Source organism: Nicotiana sylvestris, chromosome 1, assembly GCF_000393655.2.
Source record: "Nicotiana sylvestris chromosome 1, ASM39365v2, whole genome shotgun sequence".
NCBI lineage: Eukaryota > Viridiplantae > Streptophyta > Magnoliopsida > Solanales > Solanaceae > Nicotiana > Nicotiana sylvestris.
Window position 1 is genome coordinate 25,019,323 of NC_091057.1, and position 13,457 is coordinate 25,032,779.

Below are 13,457 nucleotides of genomic sequence, written 5' to 3' on the forward strand. Positions count from 1 at the left end.
ACCATTGATATTTGTGGAAAACTGTTGGTTTTCCTTCTCATTTTGAAATCATTTGGATAACCGTGTATTTTGTAACATGTTTCTCTTGTGTGACCTTTATATTTACAGTAGTCACAAAACAGATTGTTTCTTCTGGGCTTATAAGTGTTTCCTCTAGTCATGCCTCCTTTGTTAGTGAACAATGCTGTACTGTCCCCCATATCTAATGCATGTGTAGATTTTCCTAGATTTCTCTGACTTTCCTGAGAAATAACCATGGAATACGCCTTGATCATCATCAAAATTTAACTCCTAGGATGTGCATATGTCTCATTTAGGCCCATCAAAAATTGTAGCAACCTCTTATATTCAAAGTGCTCTGAATAGCTCTTAGATTCTGGACAATCACATCCAGGACATGGTATCAAGGCATCATATTCTTCCCATAAATCTGTCAACCGTGAGAAATAGGCTGACACAGAAGAAGTTCCTTGCGACAAAGTTGCAATTTCTTTATGTAGAAAAAAATGCGAGATCCATCCACTTTATCACATTTTTCCTTCAAATCTGTCCAAACTTTATGTGCACTTGATTGTACACAATACCAATGAGCAATTCCTTGCTCACAGCATTCATGATCCAAGACAAAACTATTGCATTACACTTCTCCCAAAGTTCATACAATGACTGATCGAACTTATCCTTAGTGCATCGTCTATCAACAAACCCTAATTTACTCTTGTCTATCAATCCTATTTTCATATATTTACTCCATACTGCATAGTTCTCAGTTCCAGTTAGTTGAATTGAAATCAAGGAGCTACCTGGTGTGCCACTTGGCTGTAAAAACAGAGGGTGATGATGATCGATGGTTATTGCGGTTGTTCCTGTACTGGTTCCAGCTGAAACTTCTTCTCCAACTACCATGTCTATCAAATTCAAGTAAACTAAGTTTTGAATTCCACAATTAATAGAGTTTTCAGTCGCAAACTGCAGAAAAAAATGGTGTGCCCTAGCTTAATCGATTGCAAAAATCACAATCGATCTACGACAGAAATTTGCCGGAGAAAATGAGGAATGACAATTGCAATGAACGCGGATATATCATCCCTGCTCCGATACCATAATGAAGATCTGAGAGCTTCAGTGAAGACAACAATGGCGGAAAATAGAAGAGAAGGTTCTAGAGTGAATTTTTCTATTTGATAGAAAATTGGCTTATATTATTGAAGCTCTGCATTACAATGAGCTGATACTATATATATATATATATATATATATATATATATATATATATATATATATACATACACTTCTACAACATCATCTAATCTACAGTCTTTTATCACCTAAACTAACCAATCCCATAATTAGTTATAACTAACTAATCCCTCTTAATCGACTTAACTACACTCACGTGATTGGCATGTGACTACTCCTATCTTCAACAATGTATCTTATAATTTTCCAAACTATTTTTAGGACGATTTCACCTTGTATCTTTTAAACTTTTGACAATTTATACTCGTGATACGTTATATGGGATCTAGGATTTTAAATCTATGAGTTAGGAATCCACAATATTTTTTGCTTATTAATTTTAGATAAATTATTTAATTTATGCATATTAAGTAGATTTCTTAACACAAATATAAAGTGTTGACAAAAGCGGTTCTAATAAACGTAACCGGTAACTTCAACTATACAATCCGATTTGTACATATGGTTTTTGCTTTGTGTGACCTTTTTAATTTTTCAACATCTTCTATGAGCAGTTAAATCTAGTACTCATGTGTCAAAACAACCAAAAAGTACCGCCAAAGGATGTGGTGCAATGGATGAGACTGTTCTTCCCTTAAACAGAGGTCTCGGGTTCGAACCCTGAGTATGAAAAATCCTTGATAGGGAATATTTCCTCCCAAATGGGGCCCTACACGGCTATCACACCTCCTTTTTCCGTACCCGAGGGGGTACAAGGGAGTTTTTTCCAATTAAAGGACAATCGAAACGGGATTGGTTTAATTATTTCAGAGTCGCAACTTGGGAGATTTAGGGTGTCCCAAGTCACCAATTTAATCCCGAATCGAGGAAAAGAATGACTCCATATTACAGTCTGCCTACCAGTAATCCGGATAAGGAATTCTGTTAACCCGGGAGAAGGTGTTAGGCATTCCCGAGTTCCATGGTTCTAGCACGGTCGCTCAACTGTTATATTCGGCTTGATTATCTGATTTTATACAAGTGTGAACTTATGTGCAAAATTTAACTTTTAACCGCTTTTATCATTTACTGTTTTTATCAAGAATTGCAACGTTGTGAAAATGTATCTCGAACCGCGTTACAATCAATGTACCCGTGGTCGTCGACACACTTTGACTCCGTTGAGATTTGGATTTGGGTCACATCAATGTGCACCCGAGTTTAAGGAAATTAAATTATTAAAGGCGCGCCTAAAGCGACTAGCGTATTTATTTTGGGTAGGACCGTGGAATTTTACTAAACGGTCCATCCCGAAGTCTAAACAATTTTTAAAGCAAATATTTACTGAGGGCCCCGCAATTTGTATTTTATTTGGCGAGGCTCATCTCATTCTTATTTTATAAAATGAATTTGCAACGTCATGGACACGCATCTCGAACCACGTCACAATCAATGTACCCGTGATTAGAAACACATTTCGACTCCGTTGAGAATTGGATTTGGGTCACATAAATGTGCACCCGAGTTTAAGAAGGTAAGATTTATTAAGGCGCGTCCTAAAGAGTCTAACGTATTGTTATTTTAGGAAGAGGCCGTGAAGGTTCATTAAACGGCCAAATCCAAAGTCTAGTCAATGGTTATGTATTTTATTGAGGGCCCCGGCGGTTTGTGATTTATTTGGCGAGGCTCGTCTCATTTTTATTTTAAAGGATAAACCTATAGTGACTATATTTTCTATTAAGTTCGTCTCTAAAATAAAAGAAAATCTCTTAATTATTTACATGCTGAAAACGTAACTTATTAGTTATTAGTTTACGGCTAATGCGATTGGAAAATTGCGATCGAGTTTGTACAAAGAAAAACTGCTTTCATTTTTATATTCTATTATTTACTAATGCTAGAACATGAGAGGGATACACAATAATATCAAAGCCGATTAACTATTCTTCAAATAATTTAAACTAGCATTATTAGATGAAGAAATCATACATATGCAGCCTCATTACTCATTAATTAATCGACTACATTTTTATACAAAGAGAGGAAAATTAATATTCAAACACAGATCCAAACAAAAGAATTCAACAGGAACAGGAGCCTGATTAATATTTCATTTTTCGCTTCAAGCCAAGAGTGTACAAATGTGTACCTGGAAACAGCAGTACAAGAACAAAAGAAGTAGGAGTCAGCAACAGTAATAACGCGGCAACAGCAGGTTCAGCAACACCGCAAAACCAGTAACAACCAGTAGAATGACCCAGTAACAGATTGAAAACTCAGCAGTGCAAAAGTACAATCACAATCAAAGCAGAAGAGAGAACAGATGCAAGAGGCAGTAGTTTCGGATTTTGAATAACCCTCGAGAAAAGCAAACGGAAATTATTCGAGTGAAAATTCAAATTGCATTTCTCTTTTACTCTCAAAATATTTCAAGTATGTCCGCTCTCAAAATGTAGAAAAATGTTTTATGTTCTACCTCACGTATTAAAACTCTCTCCCCAAAAATCCTCTCAATAATATTCAAGTTCTCAAAACTCTCTCAAAAAATCCTCTAAATGTTCTAGTTCTCCTCTCCTTTTTAATGTCAAGAATGACTCTATATATAGCAAGACAAGTCTTTCATTCCCTACCCCAAAATTATTCCCCCAATGGCATGCTTTATCCCACTACTTAATGTTTTCTTTATTTTAAACTTTGTTCCCCATGCCTACATTAAATAAGTACATCCACACAATCCCATTAGAATTTGTCTCCCATGCTTATATTAAATAAGTACAAGATTTCTCCCCATTATGTTTTGTCTTGTCCCCCATTATATTAAACAAGTACATCAAAAACCCCACCCCATTATATTTGTTCCTCATGCTTAACATAAAGAATCAAAATAATGTTCAATTACCAAACTACCCTTCCGACCTTATTGCAATTACACATCTACCCCCGAATGCAATGCAATTTACCAAATTACCCCTCTGCTCTAAACAATCAATTAATCATAACTCAACCAAAATATAGTCAAGATGACCAATTTCTCAACAATCTTCAACAACAATTTACATGAACATGATGAACAACACAAACTCCAAATTAATGGAAATAAATCAACCATATCGGGAACCAATCCTGGTTAATTTAGACCATTAATGGATGAACAAAGAGACAATAATACCAACAACAATATGCATGATTCAAATTAAATCAACAAATCACAAACAAACATAAACTCACATTAAATCACTGGATTTAAACATGAACTTCAAACAAAGATGAGCATGAATTAAATCTGTTTTTTAAGCAACAAACATGACGGATTCTAACGATTCAAACAACATTAATATTTTCTGGAAAATACATAACACATGAAACAAATTGAAGAAATAATTAATTAAATTTCAATTTGAATCTAACAAACATTAAACCAACAAATATTCACTTAAACAACAATACAAACACGAAATAACATGAAAAACAATTAATTAATCTTTCATTTGGAATCTGAAAAATTAATTTAACAAACAACACATGAACATGAACTAAAAATTAATTCAAACGATAAACAAAACAAACATTTGCCGATTTTAGATTCAAAATATCAAAACAAAATACGGACAAATATAAAACTCAAAAATCACTAACCGGATTGAAATGAAATATGTACGGACTGTTTCGTCGACCCAAACTTAGAACAAATGACGATGAAAACAAACTGTCCGGAAACGAGTATCGCAGCAAGATAATTTGTCGCCGAAGACGACCACGAACGGACGACCAAAGAAGGGGTAATTTGGTAAATTGCATTGCATTCGGGGGTAGATTTGTAATTACAATAAGGTCGGAGGGGTAGTTTGGTAATTGAACATTATTTTGATTCTTTATGTTAAGCATGGGGGACAAATATAATGAGGTGGGGTTTTTGATGTACTTGTTTAATATAATGAGGGACAAGACAAAACATAACGGGAAGGAATCTTGTACTTATTTAATATAAGCATGTGAGACAAATTATAATGGGATTGGGTGGATGTACTTATTTAATGTAGGCATGGGGGACAAAATTTAAAATAAAGAAGACATTTAATAGTGGGCCAAAGCATGCCATTGGGGGAATAATTTTGGGGTTGGGAATGGAAGACTTGTCTTGCTATATATAGAGTCATTCTTGACTTGAAAGGGGGGATTTTTTTTGGAAAGAAAAAAAAGAAGAGAGTTTTTAGAACTTGAATATTATTAAGAGAGACTTGGAGAGTTGACATACTTTGATACTTGAGAGAGTTTGTGATAGTAAAAGAGAAAGACAATTTGAACTTTCACTCGAACAATTCTGTTTGTTTTTCTTCGAGTGTTATTCAAAAATCCGAAGCTACTGCATCTCGTATCTTTTCTCTTCTCTGCTTTGATTGTGATTGCACTTTGGCACTGCTGATTTTTCAATCCGTTGCTGGGTTATTCTACTGGTTGTTACTGGTTTTGTGGTGTTGCTGAACCTGCTGTTGCCGCATTATTACTGTTGCTGACTCCTGCTTCTTTTGTTCTTGTACTGCTGTTTCCAGGTACACATTTGTACACTCTTGGCTTGAAGCGAAAAATGAAATATTAATGAGGCTCATGTTCCTGTTGAATTCTTTTGTTTGGATCTGTGTTTGAATATTAATTTTTCTCTCTTTGTATAAAAATGTAGTCGATTAATTAATGAATAATGAGGCTGCATATGTATGATTTCTTCATCTAATAATGCTAGTTTAAATTATTTGACGAATAGTTAATCTGCTTTGATATTATTGCGTATCCCTCTCATGTTCTAGCATTAGTAAATAATAGAATATAAAAATGAAAGCAGTTTTTTCTTTGTACAAACTCGATCGCAATTTTCCAATCGCATTAGCCGTAAACTAATAACTAATAAGTTATGTTTTCAGCATGTAAATAATTAAGAGATTTTCTTTTATTTTAGAGACGAACTTAATAGAAAATATAGTCACTATAGGTTTATCCTTTAAAATAAAAATGAGACGAGCCTCGCCAAATAAATCACAAACCGCTGGGGCCCTCAATAAAATACATAACCATTGACTAGACTTTGGATTTGGCCGTTTAATGAACCTTCACGGCCTCTTCCTAAAATAACAATACGTTAGACTCTTTAGGACGCGCCTTAATAAATCTTACCTTCTTAAACTCGGGTGCACATTTATGTGACCCAAATCCAATTCTCAACGGAGTCGAAATGTGTTTCTAATCACGGGTACATTGATTGTGACGTGGTTCGAGATGCGTGTCCATGACGTTGCAAATTCATTTTAAAAAAATAAGAATGAGATGAGCCTCGCCAAATAAAAATACAAATTGCGGGACCCTCAGTAAATATTTTCTTTAAAAATTGTTTAGACTTCGGGATGGACCGTTTAGTAAAATTCCACGGTCCTACCCAAAATAAATACGCTAGTCGCTTTAGGCGCGACTTTAATAATTTAATTTGCTTAAACCCGGGTGCACATTGATGTGACCCAAATCCAAATCTCAACGGAGTCAAAGTGTGTCGACGACCACGGGTACATTGATTGTAACGCGGTTCGAGCTACATTTTCACAACGTTGCAATTCTTGATAAAAACAGTAAATGATAAAAGCGGTTAAAAGTTAAATTTTGCACATAAGTTCACACTTGTATAAAATCAGATAATTAAGCCGAATATAACAGTTGAGCGACCGTGCTAGAACCACGGAACTCGGGAATGCCTAACACCTTCTCCCGGGTTAACAGAATTCCTTATCCGGATTTCTGGTACGCAGACTGTAATATGGAGTCATTCTTTTCCTCGATTCGGGATTAAAATTGGTGACTTGGGACGCCCTAAATCTCCCAAGTGGCGACTCTGAAATAATTAAACCAATCCCGTTTCGATTGTCCTTTAATTGGAAAAAACTCCCTTGTCCCCTCGCGGGGCGGAAAAAGGAGGTGTGACATGGGTCCCAGATTGGGGAACATTTTCCATGCACACGACTCCGGTCGTAGGTTCAACTTGAGTAGCCCTCGCTGTAGGTAGGGCAGGAGAACTTGGTGCAAACCGAGCAGAAGACATCAGTTGACGGAATGCAAGCGGAGGTGCCCTCGCCCTTCGCACTCTCCCTGATAATGATAACGGTCGTATAAGCAACGAGGTCAAATTGTAAGGTGAGAAACAGAAGTTGCAGCAAGTCTACTTACCAGTAAGGGGCTTACGTCCATATTTCTCATAGAAGGATGCCCATTCGCGAACTCCCATCGTATGAGGAAGAAAGTCATTCACCCATTTGTAGATATCGTCAATGGGCGGAGGGGTAGTCTCGCGGCTGCAAAAAAAGAAAACGATTTAATACTGCTCAAAGAAAAGTGGTTGACCATCATTCCGACAGAAGACAAACTTACGTGTGAAGTTCCACCTCTCATTGAACCCTGCAGAGTCCGCCACAAGGTGCTCGGTCCACACATAAAAATATTTTTTGTAGAAACGACGACTGGCTCTATCGTCTATCTTCACCACCAGACTCTTCGTCTTTCGATGACGTATGTGGATCATCGTGCCTCGAATAAGTTGAGGGGAAAAAATATTAAGCATATGCCCCAGAGTGATCTCCCGACCGGCAAGATCCGCGAACTTGAGCAGCATGAGGAACAGTTTATATAAATACGACAAAAGTTGAGCCGGACATACCTCGTAGAAACGACAGAAATCTACCACCAAGGAAGGGAGAGGAAGCATATACCCGACAATAAAAGTATATGTGTAGAACGCACAATATCCTGGGCGGTCTAAATGTATAATATCATCTCCTACCGCCGACAACATCTCAACGTGGTGCGGAATCCCCCACATGGTCTTGAGTTCCACAATCGCCGCTTCATCCATAATAGAGGAAACAGGCTCTGGTTCCTCTCCGACAGGGCTGTTGAAATCGGTCCGTGGCTTCCCCGGACGGGGCAATATTTCGGCTGCTGTTGGAACCCCCTCATCCTCCACCACTTCTACTCCTCCAAGAGGAAAAGCATCATTTTCCTACGCCAGAACTGCGGCAAGATTTTCAGCGCGGGAAGAAGTACCATCCATTTATCCCACTTGAACAGAACGAATGAACAAAGGGAAGTAAGAGGGAAGACGGTGATGTCAATTTCTGACTAACAGGAGAGTGAATCGAAAATCTGAAGTATTGGAGAAGATGAAGACTCGCAAAATTCTTTTGATAAATCGAAGAAGTGTGCCAATAGAATGGTGTTTCCCCTTATTTATAGGAACATAAATGCCCCAAGCGGGAAGCCCAAAAGTTGCCAATCAAAACTGATAGGGCATAAGAAACGGTTCAATCCACAGGAAATGTGTGTCATAATGGCAGTAACTACAAATGACGTTTCGAATCAGCACAACGGTTCGACTCCGAACGGATGCGTTGATCCAAAGGCATCATTGAAGCGGTGCGCCATCGCCTCGATCTGAAAACCTCGTTCAAGGCGTGAACAGTTAGATTTCTCCTAGCCTTCGAATCAACAGAATCCGCCCGCCAAGGGACGACCTCGACAGACTGAGGGACTAACTGTATAAGTCAAAATCTGACCATAGTGGTCGACCAAGCTGGGATCTCGCCCAGGTGGCGAAATAGCGAAGAGCACCACGACCAACCTCAGAGTCAAATAATCGACAGCGTATGTCAAGTCAGAACGATATTCGAATAACAACGAAAAGGACCGTCACGTGAGAGCACGTTGGTCAAAGAACACTGAATAAAGTTCCAAGAACTATATATAGAGGGGGAATTCTCGGGAAAAGGGGGCTGGACTTTTCCTCTCTACTCTTTCTCTTACAATTTCTTTTTGTTTAGAATGTAAACTGATTTTTTTCTTATCATCGGGGATAAGATTATGACATCAATAAATCTGGGATGTTCCTACCTTTCATTATTTTCTCGCTATATACTTTTAAATCTGAAGTTGATTATGCTTGGCTAAAATTTACCCTTCTTTATTATCTATAATTGAAGTTGGCAAAAGAGTCTCAAACTTTTTGTTCAAACACTTCTCATGACAATTAATAAAGCTGGGATTTTAGTTTCTTTCTCTTACCTTTTTAAACTTTTCGACGATTCATACGTACGCGTGATACCTAATGTAATAACTACCAAATCGATTACACTTATAATTTTTTATTTTGTCACCTTTTGAATATTCAACATCTTTTGGAGTAGTTGAATCAATTACTTAGGTAACTAAACAACCCAACAAAAAGAGGGATTGTGACACATACTTATGACAATTACCCAAAAATACGTTTAACAAACTTCGAAGTATTGATATTAAATTTGGACTTTATTTATTTAGTTCAGTTCAATATATTCCTTTATTTAGTCATATTCCCGTTCCTTTCCATTCTAAACAAGCAAAGGAATATATTGAACTGAACTAAATAAACTGAGTCCAAATTAAATATGGCTAAGTGCTAACCTAGCAATCTTAACAACTCCTCTAAGTAATACATTAAACAAGAAACAAAACCAATCTTATTGTCGTAATTAATAACTTATACAACTGCACAAATTGTGCCTTATTTTTCTCTTGGCAGAGAGGAAGATTGAATACATGAAATTAGTTTAATGCATTTTTCCCTTTTTCCAAAATTGAAAAGGGGGTGGGGGGTGGGGCAACTTGAATCCATCATATAGGCAAAGAAAATAATTAGGGGTTAGGTAGTTGGGAAGTTGATGTACATGAAATTAGTAACATTTCGAATTAAGAACATCATCCTTCTTCTAACTTATGTTTTACATGTTTTAGAAGTTTGTGACTTTCTTCTTTCTGCTTTCTTATTCAAGATTGTAAAATATATTTAAGTTTACATTAGATATTGTTTTATCTAATTAAATCCTTACTATTATTTAAGTTTCTTATTCAAGATTGTTAAATATATTTTATTTTAATTAGATACTGTTTTCTTAATTAAACTCTTACTATTATTTTATTTTTTTCACTTACAAAATAACTATAGAACTTACAGTATTACGGTCTAACTATTCCTCAGTAAAACTTCTATAATATCTGTGTTGGCATTTATGATATACAAAATGTTTCATGCATCCAGTTACTATAGGGGTATTAAGTTACTAAGTCATACCATGAAAGTTTGGGAGAGGGTGATGGAAATGAGGGTGGAGAAGACGATGTCTATATCCGATAACCAGTTTGGGTTCATGCCGGGTCGTTCGACTACGGAAGCTATCCACCTTATTAGGCGGTTGGTGGAACAATACAGGGATAGGAAGAAGGATCTGCACATGGTGTTTATTAACTTGGAGAAAAGGTATGACAAGGTCCCTAGGGATGTTCTCTGGAGATGCCTGGAGGCAAAAGGTGTGCCGGTAGATTACATTAGAGTGATCAAGGACATATATGATGGATCTAAGACTCAGGTTAGGACTGTGGGAGGCGACTCAGAGCATTTTTCGGTTGTTATGAGGTTACACCAAGGATCTATGCTTAGCCCGTTCTTATTTGTCCTGGCGATGGATGCACTAATATACCATATTCAATGGGAGGTGACATGGTGAGACATAATTCTGATTGATGAGACGCCAGGCTGTGTTAACGAGAGGTTGGAGGTATAGAGACAAGCCTTTGAGTCTAAGGATTTCAAGTTGAGTAGGACTAAGATAGAATACCTGGAGTGCAAGTTCAGCGCCGAATCGAGGGAAGTGGGCATGGATATGAAGCTTGGATCACAGGTCATCTCAAAGAGAAGTAGTTTCAAGTACCTTGGGTCGGTTATCCAGGGGAGCGGAGAGATCGACAAGGACGTTACACACTGTATAGGAGTGGGGTGGATGAAATAGAGGCTAGCATCTGGAGTTATATGTGATAAGAAAGTGCTACCGATACTCAAAGATAAGTTTTATAGAACAATGGCTAGATCGGCCATGTTGTATTGGGCAGAGTGTTGGCCGGCTAAGAACTCTCATAGATGGAAGATGAAAGCAACAGAAATGAGGATGTTGAGGTGGATGTGCGGGCACACTAGGATGGATAAGATTAAGATTGAAGATATTCGAGAGAAGGTGGGTGTCGACCCTATGGATGACAAGATGCGGGAAGCGAGGCTCAAATAGTTCTGGCATGTGCGGAGGAGAAGCCCTGATGCTCCGGTAAGGAAGTGTGAGCAGTTGGATTGGCGGGTACGAGAACACTACTAGAAACACAACATTTTCCCATAGAAATTTTCCACGGATAAATTGTTAGTGGCAATTCCCACCGAAATTCAATGGGAAAAGTGAAATTTCTTTTTCAAGAATAAACAATAACGTTTCCCATTGACTATCCGTGGGAACATTTTTGCGTAAAAATGTGCATAATTTAGTTCCCTCTGATTCGGTGGGAAAAATTATTAAAAAAATAATTATATAAAACAAAAAATTATTTCTGAGGGAAAACAGTGGAAAAATTTAAAAATAAAATAAAATATTCCTACAGATTCCCGTATGGCCGAATATTTTTGAATTTTAAACTTTTGTACTTTATGAAAAATATTTCCCACAGATATTTCCCATGAAAGTATTGGGAAAGAGTATTATTATTCATAGCACATGGTGGGGCTATAAAGTTGCTGGAAACATGGCTAAGTTTCTATTTTCTCAAAGTTTCACAAAAAAGTAGCGGCAAGATTCCCTCTTTTTTTTTCGAAATCCCTCTTTTTATTGCCACCTATATTTAGTTTTCCCCTATTTTCCCTCCTCATATCTTATTATATGCACTTCATACCCCAATCAAACCCCTGCCCAAGTAAAATCTTCTATATTTTCATCTCTCTCTCTCTCTCTCTCTCTCTCTCTCTCTCTCCGTGTGTGTATGTGTCTTCTCCAAAAAATAATTTGTTGATTTAATACCATAGAAGATCAAATCTACGATGACAGACATCTTAAGACAAGGTATATAATCTACTTTACTTTCAATATGTATTTAGAACATTACAAATTTGGATTTCTCCCGGTGCTATATGACGTGTATGTATTAGTATGTTCCTATTTATTTTTAATTTTCCTGTACTGGTATGAAATTTCTTATCTACTCGTCTTTGATTTTTGAGAGGTTAATTACTTATTATATCTCTTGGTCTGAATTCTTGTGGTTGTAGCCAAAGAAGAATTGGAGTAAGTATCTCAATCACTACTTATTTCTCTATTTATTGTTTTATTAATATTTAATTTATTATTAACATTTAAAATATATGTTTTCTAATTCATTTGATAAAAAAATAAGTACTAAAATTACAATTTTTTTTCTTTTTTTAAGGTACATAAAGATGGAAATTTATTCAAGAGTGAAGTTATTAGCACTAGCATTTGGGGAAGCAACATACTTTATTCTTTTGTTAAAATCAATATTCATGTATTTCAATTGGACTTTGTGTTGGATAAATTTTATTTTATTTATGTGTTTTAATTTAAGGAGATTGTAATGAGATATTATTTTACAATAGTATAGTTCTTGATTTTATGATTATGGTGCAATTTTTTGTTGTTAGCTTGTATGTTTTATTATGTTATTTCCAATTAGTATAATATTAAATTTTGAATTAATGAAAAAATAGTAAAAAAGTATTATCGTTTTCTTGTGCATGTATAGTCTAATAAAACCTAACTCTTTATTTGTTTCGTCTTAGAAATAATAAAATTGTTAAAAGACAATATTGGGTTGGTTTATTCTTATTAGTTTGGTCTATTTTTCAGATATGTTTTTATATGGGTTGGTGCTATGTATTTACAGGTTTTCTTCACAAATTATTTGAGTTGATGTGTAAAATAAACAAATATTTAAATTATTTTTAATAAATCCCACAGATTCGGTGGGAAACCTAAAAATTAAAATATTATATTATCTTACATTTCCCACGACGTTTATGGGAAAATACACTATGTGACCCCACCAAGTTCTCGTGAAACCCTCAGTGGGAATCTCCCTGGGAATTACCCACGAATGTCCTGGGAAACTATTTTCCTACCAGCCAAATTCCCACTGAGTGTCTCCTCTGGGAATGTCGTGAGAATATTGAAATTTCACATAGATTTCCCACCGATTCTTCCGTGGGAAAAGTATGTATTTCTAGTAGTGGAAGAGGTAGATGGCCTAAGAAATATTCCGGAGAGGTGATGAAACAGGACATGGCATGGCTGCAGATTTCTGACGACACGACCCTTGATAGGAAGGTGTGGGAGTCGAGCATTAGGGTTGTAGTATAGGAGATAGTCGAGCCTTTTTCTACGTCG

General features: G+C 36.4%; 2 protein-coding genes and 1 long non-coding RNA gene across 4 annotated transcripts; 2 read left to right on the top strand and 1 right to left on the bottom strand.

Moving 5' to 3' along the window:
- Nucleotides 1–284: 284 nt before the first annotated feature.
- LOC138891266 (uncharacterized) lies at nucleotides 285–906 on the bottom strand. The gene is made up of 2 exons (XM_070174552.1): nucleotides 585–906; nucleotides 285–490 (listed from the first exon to the last, which is right to left on the bottom strand). Exons 1-2 carry the CDS (start codon nucleotides 904–906, stop codon nucleotides 285–287), a joined length of 528 nt encoding a protein of 175 aa, XP_070030653.1.
- Nucleotides 907–10,343: 9,437 nt separating this feature from the next.
- On the top strand, nucleotides 10,344–10,748 carry LOC138891267 (secreted RxLR effector protein 78-like). The gene has a single exon (XM_070174559.1). The coding sequence runs from the start codon at nucleotides 10,344–10,346 to the stop codon at nucleotides 10,746–10,748; it is 405 nt and encodes a 134-aa protein (XP_070030660.1).
- A 1,211-nt stretch (nucleotides 10,749–11,959) lies between these two features.
- On the top strand, nucleotides 11,960–12,690 carry LOC104215367 (uncharacterized). Of its 2 annotated transcripts, XR_011402669.1 has the most exons (3): nucleotides 11,960–12,119; nucleotides 12,326–12,341; nucleotides 12,484–12,690. It is a non-coding gene; the product is annotated as an uncharacterized lncRNA (long non-coding RNA). The 2 variants fall into 2 exon arrangements; XR_708166.2 differs by lacking the exon at nucleotides 11,960–12,119 and having other exon boundaries at nucleotides 12,278–12,341.
- The last annotated feature ends 767 nt before the right edge of the window (nucleotides 12,691–13,457 follow it).